General features: G+C 41.2%; 1 protein-coding gene across 1 annotated transcript in view; it reads right to left on the bottom strand.

The window, feature by feature from the left end:
- Positions 1–1,122: 1,122 nt before the first annotated feature.
- minar1 (membrane integral NOTCH2 associated receptor 1) overlaps positions 1,123–19,399 on the bottom strand; it is a 49,100-nt gene continuing 30,823 nt past the window's right edge. The window contains exon 5 of the mRNA XM_056383241.1: positions 1,123–5,921. Coding sequence (XP_056239216.1) covers positions 5,724–5,921 — 198 coding nt within the window. The 3' untranslated portion in view covers positions 1,123–5,723. The remainder of the gene's footprint in view (positions 5,922–19,399) is intronic.

Below are 19,399 nucleotides of genomic sequence, written 5' to 3'. Positions count from 1 at the left end.
TCCTAAAAGACCCAAAATGGATTATAATCCTCATATTACTTGAATGTGTAGAGAGGAGAATATGCAACAGCCCCGTTAGCTCTCTGACAGATGTGTCAGCCATAGTTAGATTTTCAGTCGGGTCCCCAATCAGATAGCGTCTGGCTTTATCAGGTGTTTTGCGGCTATTTCTTGGATTAACCTTGATGCTAGTGGTGTGATTGACGTCCCTGGGTTCAACGTAGGTAATATTATCAGACATTTTGTTCACAGCCAGTGGATTGTAGCTGTTTTGCAATGAGAGTTCAGGTGGAGAGAAAGTGTTGCTGCTGTCTTATTTGATTTCTTGCCAGATTTGCCACTGTGATGGACGACTCTTCCAGTCCTGGCTGGAGTTGATGCTTTCTATGTGGTGTTTCCGTGTCTTTCCTGTTCTCACTTGTCTCCTCCTCCCCTGTGTGTCTGTGTATGTGTGTGTGTCTTGTGGGCGTGGCTACCTCTCCTGGCGGTCCTGCACACCTGACTGCAATCTACTTATCTCTTACTGCTCAAGTACTCCCGCTCACCCTTCACTCCTCGCATGATTGCTCAGCCTGCTTCGGTGGTAGCAGCTCTCTAGGTCTCCAAGTATTTACTTGAGACGTCTCTTGTGTTTTCCCTCGTGCTCCTTACTAACCTGGTTCATGTGCCTCAGTGATCCCTCGAGGCCAGACCACAACTCCAACCCACGCTGCCTCCTCATATGCCAGGCTTCATCTCAGACAGATGGCATCAGCTGAAGACCTCAGTCTTCACCTCCTCCCCTAACAGCCAGCCTGCCTCCACCCTCGCCCTTCACCACCCTTCAACCCCATTCAGCTATTTACATAATAAATATCTTTCCAACACGCTGATGTCCTGTGTCTGCATCTGGCTCCAACTGTCACCGATAGTGTGAAATAGCGATGGAATAAGCACAATAACTTTGTATGATAAATCAATTGGTTTATTTCCCTGTTATTTTTTTTTTTGAGTAAGCACATTACCAAAGTTAATAAAAATCCACTTGGTGTAAATATACTTAAATATAAAATCCTCCATTGGAAGATGAAATATTCTCAGGTATCCCAGATGAAACACAGCATCATAAAAAAGACAGAACCATTAACAGTCAGAACAATAAGTTTTTATTATAGTATTCTTCCAGTCAACACCTGCTCCCACAATGCACCTCTAACCTGAAGCTATTTACAGACTCCTACAGTGGGCTGCAGCTCACATTTCCTGTGCTGAAGGCAGATCCAATGCAGTGGACAGTTAACAGTAAGAGACAGAGAAACAGAGGCTGTCTGCTCACAGCTGGCTTCAGAATCTCTCTTCATTGTAGACAGTGGATGGATATGGTTTAGATTTACAATCTAAAATAAATGATTAAGTACAGGGTGATTAAGAATGGAAAAATAAACTCATCTCCGGAACAATGACATTGTAGTTATTGAATAAAAAGGAAACCAGGCTGGGGGGGTTCAGGCAGAGGGATCTGTCAGGGGGTATATCGGTTTCATTTCACAGCATTTTCCCTTCAGTCACCACAACCTCTTCTTTAGCTTTGCTGGGGTGTAAATGCACTATGGAGGTCTTGCAGTGACGTCATCATCAGGCACCAGGCGCCATAATGAAAGGCAGAAGCAGTGCACCAGGGAATAATGCCACTTGCTACACTATGTGTCTTATCTGATCTCTGAAGACCTTCAGCAATAGAGTAGGAAAACAAGAGAAATACATATATGTGATGCCTATACTCTCCCTGCTCAGGTGATTACACGCCTAAAATCAATCTTCAGAAAAGAACACTGGATAATTCTGAAAATATTTTTCATCCAATGCATCTATTTATTAAAATTCTTTCTACAATATCTGCACATGCAACTACAGTATGATTAAGGTTACAAAAGACTGTGGTTATGGCACACTACCTCCTGCATTGGCATGGAGTGTTGGCATTGGACATTAATTGTGAGAGACAGTGTTGACCAATGTGGATGTAATTCCCAAAAGTAGCTGTATGTACCGCCATGCAACTTTGGCTCAACCTCTGTGAGTTCTGGGTTGTTAGCTTGGTGAACTGAAGCATAAATACAATGTGTGACTACTGACACCACTGGCCTCTCATCTGTTTACAAGCTCAGGCTCATCCCACATAATGAGCCTCATCTCTTTCTTAATTAGTTAACGACACTGTGGGGAAACACCCCAAAACTCTCTGCAGGCTTCACATAGACATAACACCAGTCAAATGCTCTGTTCAGCATAATCACACTTGAGTTTGGATCAGTGCGTGTGAAGTCAACCCTCACTTGCTCTGTCTAGTTCATACATGAAGAAGAGCCGATCTTTCCTAACTCATTCTACATGCTCTTCAACACATCTGAATTCTGCTCCTCAGTGTCTACGGTAAACTTGTAAAAATACACAAGTCATGATTTATATATATAAATATATTGTGTTGTGTAGTTTTCTCCCAAATGACACTTATTTGAATTGCTTATAATCCAAACATTAGCAATCAGCATTAATCAGTATTAATACATTTACATGGTTGCAACGTTGAGAGTAACATGTCACCAGTATGGCAGCTGCTAGAGGTTGTGACGTCAACTGCAGAACCTCAATACTGCACTGACATACAGACTAAGAGGTTTAGATCTGTATCACTCAGGTGAGGGAAATAAAAACTAGCTGTGTCGTGATGAGATGCGGGTTTATCAGCAGCCTGGTTGTCTGCTGTCACTCGCTGGTCATTATGGAGGTGGTGTTATAGTGGTAGTGCGTTATTCATTAATGTAGTTAATACAGACAGATGATAAAATAAGAAACAATCAGAAACAATTCAGAAATCTCTGTCTGTCCTTTGATTTTCTCAACAACCGCTCATCTGATCTACAGTACATCAAACATGGCGGGTATATTGCTGAGGATCCAGGGTTTGTGGATGAGCTGTTGTTGAGACTTTAACCCACATAAACGGTCATCAGTGATGTCATCACAGCACGTTGCTTTGGACACAGATTAGTCTAATTAAAGTACAATGCAAGTTCATTTTGTGACTGTTGATAGTCTGATGGGAGCAGAGCGTTCTGCCATGGCTCCCCTCAGACGACCAACTGGAACATTTTGAGCAAGCTCTGTAGTTAGACCAATATACAGTTATTCAAAGAGAAGCAAATATTTGAATTGCCATTCCTGGCACTGAACACTGTAAATAGAAATTAAATAGAAATTTAAATCAGTGGCATCACTACACAATATTGTTCCTACCAACTGTGTAGAAAGACAGAAAAACGCATAAAAACCCAGTTTTCTTATTACAAAAGAGAGACAATAAAATGATGCCAAAGACTGAAGCCGTCCTTTATAAGAGTTATGTAATCTGGTTGATTATAATAATACAGTAAAAATGTATAAAACACAAAACCTTTAAACTTTAAAAACAATAAATACTCAAAACGTGTTTGAAAAGATGGCAGGAGTTACCTTTTTAAGAAAAGTGTGTGTTTATTGTTCTGACAAGTTCAATAAATTAAATGTGTTATTTTTAGTTTTGGTCTAATCATTCAGTAGTGAGCAACATCATTTATGAGCCATTTATTTCTGTTGATGTACAACAACCTGTACAGATTTCTATCTCATTTTTGTGGCACCACTTTTCATTCATGTAGTTTGGTAGATACTGTAGCTGTGTAGGAAGATAACATCCCCCCTTTTGAACCCACCTACAAAGCTGTGATTGGTCAGTTGTTTCTCTAACCAATCACAACACCAGACCTACAAGAATCACTGAGCCAATCAGAGATATTGAAGGTGAGTCAGGTGTCTGGAACCAGACTAATCCTGTTGGATATGGATTCACTATGCTTTACTTCTTTATTGTTATAAAGATCAAAGGATTATACTGAAATGTGCATTAAATATTTTGTCCCATTTACATACAATGGGAGAAACAGAATATTAGTACATTTTCTCAAACAAAGTGGAGTCCAATATGAGAGCATCACTAACAAAGTGACACTACAAGTACATTACAGAGATGTACCAAATAAACAGTGAAGAGGCCAAAAGAAGATTTACTGAGCTGTATGGAAGATATATCATTGGTTTCCAGTCACATGGACAAAGGCTGGTGACATGCTATATCCCTCTGATTGTCAACAAATTCTTTCTACAATCCCAAACTAACAATAAAGTGATCCTACTAACAAGTATTGTGTGTATCCAAAGCAGGATATATCTTAATGTCCATTTTGTCAAAAAACAATTAAAAACACATCAGTGAGCCACAGTTGCTCTGTGTGGTGACATGTTCCTTTATTATCATAAATCACGAGTTGTCTTTTGACTCAGTCCCACATACACGCATTACTGAGCCTTCTTTAAAAATGAATTATTATATAATTATTTTGGGGCATTTTAGGAGGGGAATGATATGCACCAAGCGTCCGGCCAACCGGGAGTCGAACCAGGGACCCACTGCACAAGGCATGTGCACCAATGCGGTATGTGCCTTAACTACTCAGTTCAATGGTCAATGGTCAATCAGGTCAATGCCAAATCAATCATACACTTGCGATTGTAGTTTAAAGATTTACGTGTTCAGTAGGAAACAATGACCTTGGGGATGTGTGACAGACAGGGCAGAGATGAGAATAACAACACGTTGCTGAGATTTGTTCACAATAAGAAAAATATAGAAAGACACCAGCCTATATGGGTTACTATTTTCTATTCAGGCTAAACTAAGGGTTGCCAGGCAACAAGCTGGGCAAGGGACTGGATGGGCTAGTTGGGTTATATTTGTGTTTGTGCTTTAAGGCATTTTAGGAGACTGCAGCAATGAATGGATGGACAGACCTGCTCAGAGAGGGATGTTTTCCTGTTTGGTTTGTGCAGTGTGGGGAGCTGTGCCTCTCTAGTCTACAGTCATGCAGAACTTCAAGTATTCACTTGCAAAGAAAAGACCAAGGAGAGAGGAGCCGGTGTGTGCTGTTGGCTGGTTATAATTCAGAGAAATGAAGAGAGGACAGCGACATTCAAGTGACTTCTCAGTTTACACCTTTCCAAGGAAGTAGGCTAACGTTATCAATACATTCAGTTTGGCTGTGTAGTCACACCGGGTCTGCATTCTAGGTAGGAGTATATCTATATTCGAACTAAAGCACTTCAATATACTTCTATTTAGAAAAATGTGTTGCACAAATTGTGTTACTTAAAATGCTTGCTTGTTATTGATAAAGATAAATTCTCACATTCAACCAAGATAATTCATCAAAAATAACTTTGATCAAAATACACTGTACAGTAATCATACGAAAAATAAAAATATCATACGTTGGCTACATCAACAAATCCAGTTTAATTCAGGGATCAACTGCTGTTGTTTAAGACAATTAAATCAATGAGCTCCCAAATGTCCCGCACAGTTTATGACAATACAATAGACTACAACTGTTAAACCAATAGATATACAGTATATATTATGCATTGCTGAGTTCATTTCTATTGTACAGTAGCTGTCCTAACCAGTTTTATATCAGCAAGAAAGACCACCAGAAGTAAATACTGCATTAAAAACGAAAAACATCAAACTGACAGAGTCAAGTCCCAGCATGTTCATACTGTCTGCTGCACACTTACCTAGTCCACAAACAGAAAAGGACGTCAGTGACAGTCTACGATCCACTAGGAAGAGCCGCTCCGTCTTGGCACTCTCATGATTTCATGGTGCAAATAGGAACAACGATGACCAGGATCACAGTGCAGGTAGCGGCTGCGATCAGTGCTCCGATCTTACACACCTTAGCCCTTCTGAACTCCGCCTCTTTCCTCTTGAGCAGTGAGTCGTAGCCTGGTGTGTATATGTCCTCCATCCAGTACTCCAGGTTGTTGGGGTTTAGGGACTCCTGGGTCTGATGAGACAGAGGCACAGGTCACATTTTGTGTTTACTGAAAGCGGACTATGAAGAAATAGTTACGGGACAGCTGTGCACCCAGATTTCATGATAGTGTTTATAGCAGTGATAGTTTGGGTTATTTGATGTGGGGTTGTATGAGCTACTCATCCATAGACAGTGTGTTACGTGCAGGCAGAAGCAGAGCACTGCTGTGGATGGGAACGGCAGAAAAAATAAGAACATGCCCACCTAAAAAAACAATATCAGTTTAACTATACACTATATCTTGAATATTTTTACAGTTTTGTTTTGCCATCAAACAGCCCTTTATAACTCCAACAGCTAATCTGCAGCACAATGCAGAGCTTGGTGTAAGTGCACGTATGTGTAGGGATATGGTAGTTCAACAGTTGAGAAAATGTAGTGCCAAACGAAAGGTCTGTTTGACCTGTTTTCTATCAGTGAAAATCAAGGGAGAAGTTTGCACATGGACTGTAGGGACGTGTCTCTACCAATATATTTGGGGAACAGAATTATCCCCGGTTAGATAATTCCAATGTGCCGTCCCAGACCATCTGCAGGCTCACGCCACGTACAAATACCACACTTACTTTCAGACACAGAGGAGGTGAGAGTGGATCAGTGTGCAGTCAGTTATCACTGCTGTCAGTCCAGACCTCATACATGGGTGAAAATGTAATATTTCAGATGACCCCTTTTCCTATGTTGTCCATGCCCACACGTTTTGTACTTTGTAGACATCATGCCAACAAAACACAGACATCAGGAGCTTTTTCACCACCCACAGTGTAAGTTATAGGTCGTAAATGAACCAGCCAGCAGTTGCATTGATTTAAAATGAAAACCTGCTAGCTACCTAACGTCACCAGCCTCACATTATTAGATTGTTAATACTGGATTAGCAGCATTTTACTGTTGTAGCTGGTCAATGCAGAGCAAGTTTTCATTTCCATTAAAAGTCATTTCATATAGGTGACTTTCTGTTAGTCTTTGATTTGTCACTGTGTATAGTTTTTATTGAAATATAAATACAAGTAAATACAGATCTTAGAGTAAATACGGACCATATGTTACTAGAGTAGACCATACGGTTGACAACATTAAAAAGTCCTCTTTGTTTTTGAGGGTTTGTTGTATCCCAATGTTGAGACAGAACCTAGACCCTTTGTGAAAATATTCAAAATAAAGTCTACATCTCACTGCCGTCCACAGCAGAACATCGCTCAGCTTCTCCCCCCCCCCCCCGGCCCGCGTCAAGCCACACCTCCTGCAGGTAATACACTGACTGTTCATACAAGCCCACATCAAATAACCTGAAGCATCATTTTCACTTTACATGCTTCTTGACCAGAGGAACCAGGGTCAAAACACATTCATGGTTCTACTTTGAAAACAGTGGTTGTTCGAGTATCAGAGTTCCAGCACAATAAGATCAACTTTGTCTGTGGTACACAATTAACCAGCTGAGCTGCTGGCGCTGTGCTATTCTATTGTGTGTAAAGTGTTCAAAAACATTGACACTGAGCTAAGAAGAAATTTGAGGATTAGAGCGTTTTGATACGGATAAATCTCCTGTTTGCTTCTTGTGTAGCAAAACGCTTGCGACGAAACAGATTCTTGAGATCACACGACAGTTTGTTTAAAAACTTCATCACCAGTTTAGAGGCAATCTGAGATCTGTATATACTGGTAATATTAAAGAGTCTCGGATGTGCAGCTTGCTTGTCATTTCTTGTGAGTCATCTATGAACTGAGCCTTTCTTCCCAGTGCTCACCATAGTGTACATTTTCAATTGGTGCCCTTTATCTACTGTAAAGAGACACGACCAGGCCTGTGTTGAGACAGACTTATATTAAAGACAAGCCTTTATTTTCCTTTATTCTCCCTGTTTTATAGCCTCCTGTTTGTTTTTACATGTTTTAACTTTCTGTCGATGCAAACTCAGCTCTTCTTCCATTTCCACCTGTTTTTATAAATTCAGAGTAATGTACATTCCCACATCACTAATCCCAGAAACACAACAGAAGAGTCATGTTGTGAATGCTGTTCAGGTTGAGCAAACTCCCTCTTAAGAGTCTGGGGGTTTCCCCACGGAGCCATCAGCTTTCACAACTTAACCCTGATAAAACAACTGCAAGGTATAAGGTTTCTTAATGGACTCTGCCGCCCCCCGGGGATCCACTCCCCTTTTGGCACAGCAGTCATATCTGTGCTCTGGACCTGTTCTGTGATGTCCGATCAGGTGTCACTGACACAAACATTCATTTGGATTCAAGGGTGAACTGATTGGATTTCTGTGGTCAAAGGTCAAAAGTAACGGTGACCTCACAAAACACATTTTGGCCATAACTCACAAGTTCATACACTAATTGACACAATTTAACTCAACTTAAATGTCTATAAGGATAAACATTTTATATCCAAAAGGTCAAAGGTCAACTTCACTGTGACATCATGATGTTCGGCAAAAACACCTCTGGCTTTTACTCAATGCTGTAACTCAGGAAGGAGAGATTGTGACTATGTTTCCTGAAACCTGACCGGCCGATGGAGGAAACAACCACGAGGAGGTGATTCTAGTTTTCCTTCTCCTGTCGACTACAGACCCACCAGCTTCAATTCATATTGTATTCCCCTGTTTGTTTTGTCCGTTAGTCTTTGTTCCTTTTATTCTTTATTGCGGTTGCTTTTGTGTCCGTCTGCTTTTCTACGCTTTTTTTTTATTGCTTCTACCAGTTATAACACTCAACTCCTCCTGCACAAGTATTTCACATTAAAAGCCTTCCAGCAGCTCAGGGAGCGTAGTTCTTTCTCTTCCTGGTCGGCTTTAAATTTGAAACATAAAGTATTAACTAACACTGACAGCAGCTGAACAGCATTGCAAAACAAAAACAGCAGAATATGAGAAACTGGAATTAATTGGTGAATAAAAACAGTTTCTGTTAGAAAGAAAAACAGAAACAGACAGTGTGACTCTTGCTGTACTTAAAACAACAGAGTTGTGCAGTGAAAATATACGTTAATATATAAGTTGAATTTACCATTAAAGGTAAATGTAATCTCCCCACCCCTAAAAGTCCTTTACCCAGGCTTTGTTTGTGCTGCTTTTACTATTATTGTACTGAATCTTTTTTTATTTGAGAATTTACAGTCTCATTAATCTCACATGAATTATTCAAATGGTGAGAGAACATATAGTTGTGGTTGACTGCATATTCTGTCAGATTTACTGAGCTTTTTATAACCAAAAACCCCCAATAGTGAGATGGAGACCAGTGTGAGCTTCAATCCAAGTCCATCAGAATTGAAACTGTTGGCATGACTCTTCTCCAGTTTGGATGAAGGTAAGAAAAGCCAAAAACATTTTGTAAGGTCTATGAAGCACGGTCCACCGGAGGGTATTGTGTGACATGCTTTAATTCGGATTTACCAAGCCTCACGCGACCAATAACGACAGATGCTTTGAAAGAAATGTAAATGATGTCAATAACTGGCCATTTCTAAAAGGCACACAAGGAGCAGATGGTGAGAGACTGCGAGAGGAGCCAGCAGAGGGATGAAAGGAGTCAGTGTGACCCGCCATCGTTGACCCCCGGCACAACCGAGGATAACAGAGGATCCTGAGCTCAAACTGTCTTGGTGTGTGCCCCAGTGCAGTCCACACCACCACCGTGCTCTCTGTGTGTGACATACTTTACTGCACTTCGCACTCTGCATCTTAACTAAAGACTTGTGTGTCTACACGTTGCCACCGGGGAGCTCTGTTTTGGTTGATGTGTTGTATACTTTGTAGAATGGAGGACATTTTTGCCTTAATTAGACTGAGACAGTGAAGAGTGAACAGGTAATGAGGAGAGAGATGAGGGACAACACGCAACAAAACAACAAAGGTCCCCACAAGGGATTAAACCCGGGACATCAGCATCTTAAACCCCTTAACGACCAGGATGCTGCTTTTCAAATGAAAATGAAAATGAAGGCTGACTGCCTTGTATAGTTACCATTTTGTTCTTTAGGTGGAGAGTGGGAGAAACATTCTGTGGATGTGATGAGAACATAGTTACTGCAGGAGTCTATACCCACAAAAAACCTGGCTCTGCAACAGAGATTGATTTTGTTTTTCCAATCTGCTCTGTAATGGCTTTGCTGAATACAGCGCAGCAGAGACATTCTTCATTGTGAGGCTTTCAACTCACAACATATTGATATATTAACTGACCCTCGTATATACTAGAAAAGAATTAGCTGTAGAAACGTCCCACATCGAAATGATAGATTATAACCTGGTAGATAGAACTACAGTGGCTTCAAAATAATATACAAAATATTCAGACCTCTTATGTACACTTTATTGAGTTGTAGATTCAATTTTATTCATTCATTCATTAGTCATAGCGCCATTCCGGGGGGCATCAAAAGTCATATTAGATGAGGGCAGGGTTCACCCCGGACACGTCGTCAGTCTATCACAGGGCTGACACGCAGAGACAAACAACCATTCATGCTCACATTCACACCGGCGGGTAATTTAGAGTCACCAATTAACTTGCATGACTTCGGACTGCGGGAGGAAGCCGACATACCTGGAGGAAACCCACACAAGCACGAGGAGATCATGCAAACTAGCAAACTAGACAGTGCTCACCACTGCCCCTGCCCTGATGGATAAAATTGCCCATCGGTTTAAATTAAATTAAAAATCCACTGTAATAGGAATGTATTTGATAGGTATGCGTTGATTAATTATTAAAGTCTCAGTCAGTCTAATATCAGAAGCTGTGGCTTCTAGATTCAATGGGTCACTGATGTCCACAGCAAAGGAAAACAATGGGACAATGACTGCGTCTGAATAAAGAAGTGATTAACTACTAACTACTAAAACAGGGTAAATGTAATATCTGATCCTCACCGAGATGAAATGTGGAGCAAAAGAAGAACAGTGCTCAGCAATAGTTTGCACTGAAGCTGGAGATTTTCCTGGTCACAAACTATTTCTTTACGACAGACTCTTGGGTGGTTTCCCTGGAGACAACGTGTCTTTGATGTTTGGTGCCAGCAGGCTTTCTCCGTTGGCATTTCTCTGTAGGCGGGTAGACTGAGTTGTCTGCATGTTTCCTTGTGGGTTGATGTGAAATAAAGCTCTAGTTTCTGCACCTAACTTTGGCTAGATTGCTTTAGAGGGGATTAGCGTTGTCCAGACGACCCAAAAATTGTGATAATGATTAAAAAGTTTCAGGATCACACCCCTACCCCCCATCAGTGCTCCGCACCTGCACAGTCCAGGTTTTGAATTACAGGTTCTCAGTGGAGGCTACTACCTGTTGAAAGCACATGTAGCTTTTACAGGATTTACTCTGATCACAACCTGAAGAACAATATCAACCCCTGTAGATATATTCCTGTTATACAGGATTAACACCGCTTTATTTCAACAATACTTTCCTGGGCCAGCAGTAACAATATCAATGCATTCACCTACAGTGTGTGGCTGAATGTCAGTCGCACATAGCACCACACCTCCAATATCAATCCATACCAGTCTATGATTCAGATTCTGCCATGAATCACGACCTGTAACAAAAAACACCTGTATCATACAGGATTCCCACCATGTCACACATGCTGCTATAGAGACAATGATATAGTAGTAAAATGTTTTCCAAAAACAACCAATGTCACCTTCTTCTCATTGCATAATCACAACACCTTGGAGACAAAAATATATACCTGCGATCAGGAAAGTCCATAATGTGTGAATAATAATGAGAGAAAGCCTGTTTCATGTGAGGGTCTTCTTTCTGGCCTTCCTCCTCAAAACCTCCTCCCCCGCATCATTAAAGTCCAGACGAGCTCTGAATCTATTGCCTGTATTGATAAAGACCTCAAGCGTTGCTGACTCATCGCTGTTCTCTGTTCAATTTTAATTCTCAACATGTGGGAAAATAGGTAGTCGTGGGTACAACTCAGCTGTGGGCTGCAGGTTATGTAACCAATGTTCCTCCAATGGCAAGTTTACATTCATCAACTGTAACTGACCACACGATCAAACATTGCTAAAGTAGTAGATGATACCATGGATGTAGGAGGTTGTAGTTAGAGTGGCATTAAGGTGATATATGATACAGGCAAATGAACACAAGTAGTTTGTGTGTTGAATGATTTCATTTACTTACAGAGTGTCGTACCAGTGCACTCTCGCAGCACTACACCTACACCATGCATTAATGAACAAACAACCTGGGGCATTAAACATTCAAAAAGGGTTGTCATGAACATAATGTGGGACTTGCACAGTTATCTGATATTCATATTGTTTATTTCAGTGACTCAAATTCAATCAGCACCATCAGAGTCATCTGTATCAGGAGGAAAAAACCATGATGGCATGTAAATACCTTAATTCCTGACCTCCCAAAACCTGCCTGTGTGTGTGGATGTAGAGAGATGAGGGAGTGGGTGGGGCTGTGTAACCTTACCAGCACAATTTCAAGTACAATATGCACATGATTTTAGACAGTAAGTGAAAAGAACAGAGAAGGTGTACGAGAGGGAGAAAAAGTAAGACAACCTATAACTGTTATAACGGTCCACTAAGTGTAGATATTATTCATAAAGTTCAGCCATTTTCTGATGCACCTATGTTAACGTGGTATACACACAGGGATTTTAAAAAGGCAAAGTTCCCTCCGTGTCATTCAGCTCAAATCACCAGTGTCTAAACACAGCTTCACAGAACTGATAGCATGGCTGTAGACCTTATTTTTTCATAACGAGGTGTATCAATCATGGCCAATCACATTCACTGCTGTGAAACACTGGGCTCTCCCCCGTCACGATGTGCTGACAGTGTCGGAGTCCTGTGCAGAGTTTTCTTCAGAGACAATTTACTGTTCTCTGGGATGTTTGTCACTTTTAAAGTTGAGCTCACTTTTCCTATGGTAATCGTGTTTTCGGTGCATAATAGTGGTAGTTGGATAATCCAGAGGGAGTTATTAGTGGTGTTTTCTGTGGAAAGCTGTGTGAGTTGTTTTCAATGCATCAGTATCTGACACGCCTGTTGGTTTGTGGTAGAAAATGTGTAGAATAATTAACTGAAATGACAAGTTTGATATGAATATAAGCACAGAGGCTGCTGCGGTGATTCTGCAGATGTGCTGTGCATAATTGTGGTTTGAAACATGAATGAAGAGGTTTGTGTTTATGTGGACATGCTTTCACAATAAAGTGATCAAACATTACTGAACACAGGTGCACTGAGCTGTTGACTGATGTACAGCTTACAGCTTACTTCACTGAACCACTGGCTCATCACTGTAGTGAAGCAGGGATTTGGTTTTGTTGGCAGATGGTTTTTCTGGGTGCTGCTATTTTATCTAGAAATACAGACAAGGGTTTAAGTCACGTTTCACATCAGGGACAAAAATGATTTGATTATCAGCATAACTTTGATCATTAAACATAAGTATACCAACACCCATGTTGCTCCGGCTACTAAACGAGGTTGGGGTTTGCCTTAATCTAAAAGTCTATTTTCAATTTAACCTTCAAATTGGATATTACTTTGAACTTCTTTTACCTAAACTTTCCAAAGATTTCTGGCCAGTTTCTGGGACATACAATACCCATTCTCTATATTGGTAATTTATCACTTACATTTGGCAATGTCCTCACTAGCTTTAAAACTGCTGACCTTGATCCAGGGTCTCTCAACAATTATTGACCAGTCTCTAACCTTACATTCTTCTCAGATGTTGTGTCTCAATCAGCTTTCAGCCATTATATATATATATATATATATAACTGTAATCTTTTCAACCATGCAGTCTGCTTTCAGGGCCTATCACTCCACTGAAACTGCTTGGGCCGGCAGCTCAAGGGACAAGCGAGGATGAGAGGGGACCTCTCACAGAGCTAAGGAGTGTGGTCCGCAAGAGGCTGATGAGTCCATAAAGGGCAGAGGGTCTTTGAAGGAAGAGGAGGGAGAGGAGTATGATCAGAAACCAGAAAGAGAGCTGCTTCCTAGCAAACCCATTTGGGTTCATGAAACAACTGGTCCACTGCAGAGCCTTGATCAGCTCACTTCCACCAACTACGGACTTTAATCAGAGGGAGCCTACTCTCAAGGATGTTGTGAAGGAGCGAGTTCAGCCCCAGCTCTTAGTGGGGTCGATTGCAAAGTGTACAAGCACTGCCCAAGAAGAGACAAAAAACATCATCCAGTTCAGGATGATCTCGCTTCTTAGTGTAGAAGGCAAGATATTCTTTAGAAGTGTCCTTTTTCAAAATGCAATATAATACTGGACCCTAACTGGAGGACATGTTGTGTTCTCCGAAGGGTGTAAGTTGTTCAGGTCATACTGGCGGGCTGACCTGTCCTTTTTGTTAACAATTATCTCACCATCTTCACCGGCTGCTCTTATTTTCTCACTCGTCACTCGTTACACATTACCAAGGGATAGGCTGTTAATGAGCCAGGGAGGAAGCAAGCTTGGGGATCGCTCATGCAACCGTGAAACTATCAAACTCTCTATTGACCAATTTTCTTATTGCTATTGAAGTGTCTATAGCTGCTACATATGCTGCTATCGTTTTATCGACCGGACGTGGCAGAGACCAAATCTATTCTATGTCTTACCCACTGCAGTGTCTGACACCCGAAACACAAACACATGTAAATAATTGAAACTAAATTTTCGGCTGCATTAAAACAGAGTTAAACAAAGGTTTAACTGTGTCTGTGTTCCACCACAGCGCAGCAGCATGGGAGTGACATTTTGAAATGAGCCACGAGTAAATCACTGAGGCTATTTCTCCCTTTCTTCAGCGGTCTGACAACAAAAACACACAGACATATACAGGAGATGGTGACTATATAATGAATTCAGCTGCATTAAAAAAAACAGTCTGGATAAACAGAGGGGCCAGAAGCCAGAGCCTCTCAAGATCTGGATTTATATTTCATTTCAGCTTTCCTTTGCAAGATCTAATGTAAAAAAAAACTAATCAAAAGGATTCATTTTGTATCTTATCACTTATTGCTTACAGTAGCCCCTCCCTACTGCATCTTAACAGACAGAGGAACTGTGGTAAAATGTGAAATGTCATATGGGATATTAAGTTTAATAATGCAGCATGTGATGAGTGATGAACCAGTGTTAGAATAAAGGAGGAGCCAGGGGCTTAATTACCCCAAAACAGACCTCAACTCCCCCAGAGGTCTCAAAAAACAGATAAATTACCATTAGCATTGCTTAGCATAGCATAACGCCGCAACGACACAAGAAATCCTTGTAATCAAATTCGCTGTTCAGTCATTGTTCATTTTAAATGTATGTGCAGCTCCGCCCTGGACTGTGCGTCTGACTTTATCTGCTGTCGATAACGTGGTTTTTCATGTACCACAGTTCACATGCTGCTCTCACCTGCTGTGTGCCTATGTGTAATTAACGTCTGTGGATTCAGCGATCCCACCTCTTGTCAGAGCTTTCGGTTCGGCCTGTCTCTCTCATCATTTTCTGTCGTGTGTTAAACAAAACTCTCTCCGTCTCCTCCTGAAGCTGTCCAGGCTGCTGCTGCTGGTCTGCTCCTCCTCTGAAACCAGTCCTGATCCAAAAAAAGCAGTCTTTATTAAATCCTTCACCAGTTGTCTCCAAGATATCTGTGATAATGTTCTCAGTCATTTTAAATGTAAATATAGCTGATTACACAGCTGTTGTCATTATCTTGTTTATGCTGGTTCCATCCGACAGTATCGGGATTATAAAATAATGATTTGCAGCGGCACAAAATCAGCCAAATTAACAGGCTGTATCTAACGGAGGTGATTCTGATTTATTCTGTCAGGGCAGAAGGTTTTTATAAACTTCACCTCATTATACATACCTCTTATCCTTTTAGTGTCGCTGGAGCCAATCCCAACTGACACTGGATACTTCCAGTGTAGGATATACTCTACAATATATTGTAGAGTTGAAATCTTTTACAATATTGCATTCATTTCTTGTAAATACTGTTTGTAAGAAATATAATCATGCGATATGTCCTGAGCCAATCCTGAGGCCAGCCTGGACATATTTGAATGGATCAGTATCAACTAAAATATTGCTGATCAAAATCGGATCAGCCAGTGTTGCAGCTCCTCTTGTGAACAATGTGGGTTACAATATGTTGGTGAGACGGGAAACACAATCCGAATCAGATTCACACAACATAGATATAATATTTTGAAAAGGAAAGACATCCACACTCCGCTGTTTAAATACTTCATTGCAATCCTCCAATGCAATCCGAATTGGACAGCAACCCAGAGACAGAGGACAGAGAGGACCTGGATTAGTAAATTGGGCACTAGATTCCCACAGGGACTTAATGAGAGTTAAGAGGGGGGCTACATAGGACTGGATGGAGTGTGCACCTCCTTTACTACAGCTAGTCTCTAGAGTGCAGCATCCTGCTGCATATGTGAGTGACAATATGTGAAAATATGGTTGCAGCAGTGAGTGAGGGAGCTGATAATCATTAGTAAAGCAGTTTAGGAAACATTTGCTTTTGCTTTCGTTATACTGACAAACAGCTGTCACTAATTAATGTGTAATCCTGTGAGTAATTTGACGGCAGGCTTAAATTAAACTTGGCTGTTGTTGGTTGTGTGCTTGCTGCACGTTGCATCAGCACTTGTCAAATAGAATTTGTGAGGGAGGGACCTGAACTCTCTAACACCACTGTACCATCTGTAAACTGTTTTATTTCTGATATATATATATATATATATATATATATATATATATATATATATATATATATATATTATATTGCTTAATAAGCCATCCCCTTGTGTGAGCAGAGAGCATGCCAGCGTTCTGGAACCAGAGGCGTGACGTGGAACCAGAGGCGTGACGTGGAACACAGCGTCCTGTCCCACCATTGCCGGCTCTCTCTTTTACACAGACGTTGATCCGGCTCTGTGCCCACCTCCACTTACAGGCAGAACAACATTGCCCCCCAGTTCCATGTTCGTACCCTTTAAGCAGAATGGTGAGGTGGAATAAAGGTGCAACAGACCGTGTCCGCAACGCAATGTATCAGTATCAGATTAAAAAACACCAGTATTGAAGGACAAAGATCTGGATCAGGGCCAAAAAAACTTCCTTGATAATAATAAAATGCTTAATGTGTTGTGTTCAAATTTCAGGCACACACATCCAGAAGTGTGCCTGGCTGTTTTGCGGGGGCTGAGCATCACACTGCCTGTGAGGGTCTCACCAATGGGCCATTAGTGGAACAATGGGTTGTTTCACTATGATAGGTCACTACTGCTTCTTAGGCTGCTGCTCACTGAATGTGTAAAAATGACATTTTCACATTGTTTTTGTAAAGACCTGACCCCCACACTGCTGACTGACATGTCCATCAAATGTCTTTTTTTTAATAACGAAGTCCTGTGACAGGATAAACAATAAATAAACACGTTAATGACGACAGCTGTTCTGTGTGTTTGTAGAACACCCCCCCCCCCCCCCCCAGATCTTCCTAACGTTTCCAAGGCAAAGAGCCTCAGGTGTGAACGCTCGTCTCTTTTTATCTGATTGTGCCGATGCGCAGCAGAAGTCTTTCATCATGAATAAACTGTGTCACAATTTTCCCTGACTTTTACTTCAGATCATACATCACTGAGTAAAGCTGGGCAGGGTTGTCTGTGTTTTCACATAATAATATATCAAGAAGATGTCTGCAGCAACAGCTTGGTTCTCCTGAGCGGAGAGACTACTGGGGACTACCAGCTCATATCCTGGTCAGCCAGCGGACTGTTAAAACATCCAAAACGTTTTTACAGGCGCCGTCAGTGTCATTCATGCGGGTAGTCCCAGTGGATCAGTCCAAGGCTGAATCTCTCTCCCTCTGAACCTGGATCCAATACTGGTACTTTACTGAGAGGAGAATGAGCTGCTAAAGGTGCAGTGTGACTCACAACTGTCAGTAACTTGATGGTTCATGATGTTACATGTCTCTTTTCATCAGTGATGGCTGCAGTAAACATGATTATGAATTTATGAATTTGTTTGGCAAATGTTGCTATCGCTAGCTGGCTAACAGTCAACATTGCTGTGGAGCAATGCTAGCGTGGGCTAATGGATCAGATTGTTCGTGTTGGCTCTCGTGTACACAGAGTACCTTTATCCAGTCGTGCCTCTTGTTGTGTTTTTAGTGGCCATTTCACTACGGCTTTGTAACACCTTGCTGACCGAGAACGTGGAGGGTCGTGGCTGACACACACACACACACACACACACACACACACACACACGCTGCAATCAAGCCATAGAAGCAGCGTGTGACATACAACACAATCAAAAACAGTAACACACACAATGTCAGTAAAAATAAACAAGGCTTACATTTTGCATGTACTTTAATGGCTTTAACGTCTGGTTTGTATTTCCTGGTATAATGGTGATTGTTTCACAGCTGTCTCAAACTCAAAGCCAAAGGTTAAATACTGCCCCCCCCCTCAAACTGAAAATTTGGAATCCATGTTGACGAGTTGACAAGCTGATGAGCTGAATGTCTGTGTGTGTGTGTGTGTGTGTGTGTTTGTGTTTGTGTGTATCACTGGCACAGATGCATTCTAATTACATCTTTGTGAGAGTGTGAGGTAATCATACCTACAGTACGAAGCTGTCACAGTCGACAGACAGCATCTTCCATCATCACATATAACCGCTTTTTAATATCCCATTTACTGTCAGCACATATGAATTAAAATATGAATCAGGTGAACAGTTGGTGATCATCATGAAGCTATATATGTCTGTATTCCTGTTAGTCAGTAGTATTGACAAGCAAAACTGAAATGTTTAGCACGTCAATCTAATGCTAATCCTCTGTAATCAACAACGACATCACGTCAGTCAGACTGCAGATTTGAAGGGAAGTCATTACAACGATACACAACACTAATTAGCCTCTAAAACCCGGTGGCTTATAATTATAGTCATAGTGAGTAGTGAATCGTTTCACTGTTTGAACTTGGTGCTGTGGTGATACATGACTTTAGAGCTCCCCTAGTTTTTTGTGCTATTTTTAGTATCCTGCAATTTGACTTCTCAGCCAGCTACCCTGCCTCTCTCTCTCTCCTTCTCTTCTCTGTCTCTACTGTCTCTCACCCTTTTTAACTTTCTCCTCATTATAAGTTGGCAACTATTACTGTATTATGTCTCTATGTGAGTGTTGCCACTTGCCATATGGCACTGGTTTTCTTATATGAAAAATCCTCCCACAGATGCAGTGTCAGGTACAGTACCTTCACCAGTCACTGTGTGTATGATACATTTTTTGAGATATTTTATAAATAAGCTTTTAATTCAGACTCATTTTCTTTTTTTATGAGCCTTGTTTAAACTTGTCTTTTCTTGTCTGCATCAGTTAGTAAGTCCAAGTCAGTTCATCTCCGCAAACCCCTGCAGAAAGCTGT

The sequence above is a fragment of the Seriola aureovittata genome, chromosome 1 (genome assembly GCF_021018895.1).
Source record: "Seriola aureovittata isolate HTS-2021-v1 ecotype China chromosome 1, ASM2101889v1, whole genome shotgun sequence".
NCBI lineage: Eukaryota > Metazoa > Chordata > Actinopteri > Carangiformes > Carangidae > Seriola > Seriola aureovittata.
Note: the sequence above shows the minus strand (reverse complement) of the source record. Positions and strands in the feature narration are given on the sequence as shown.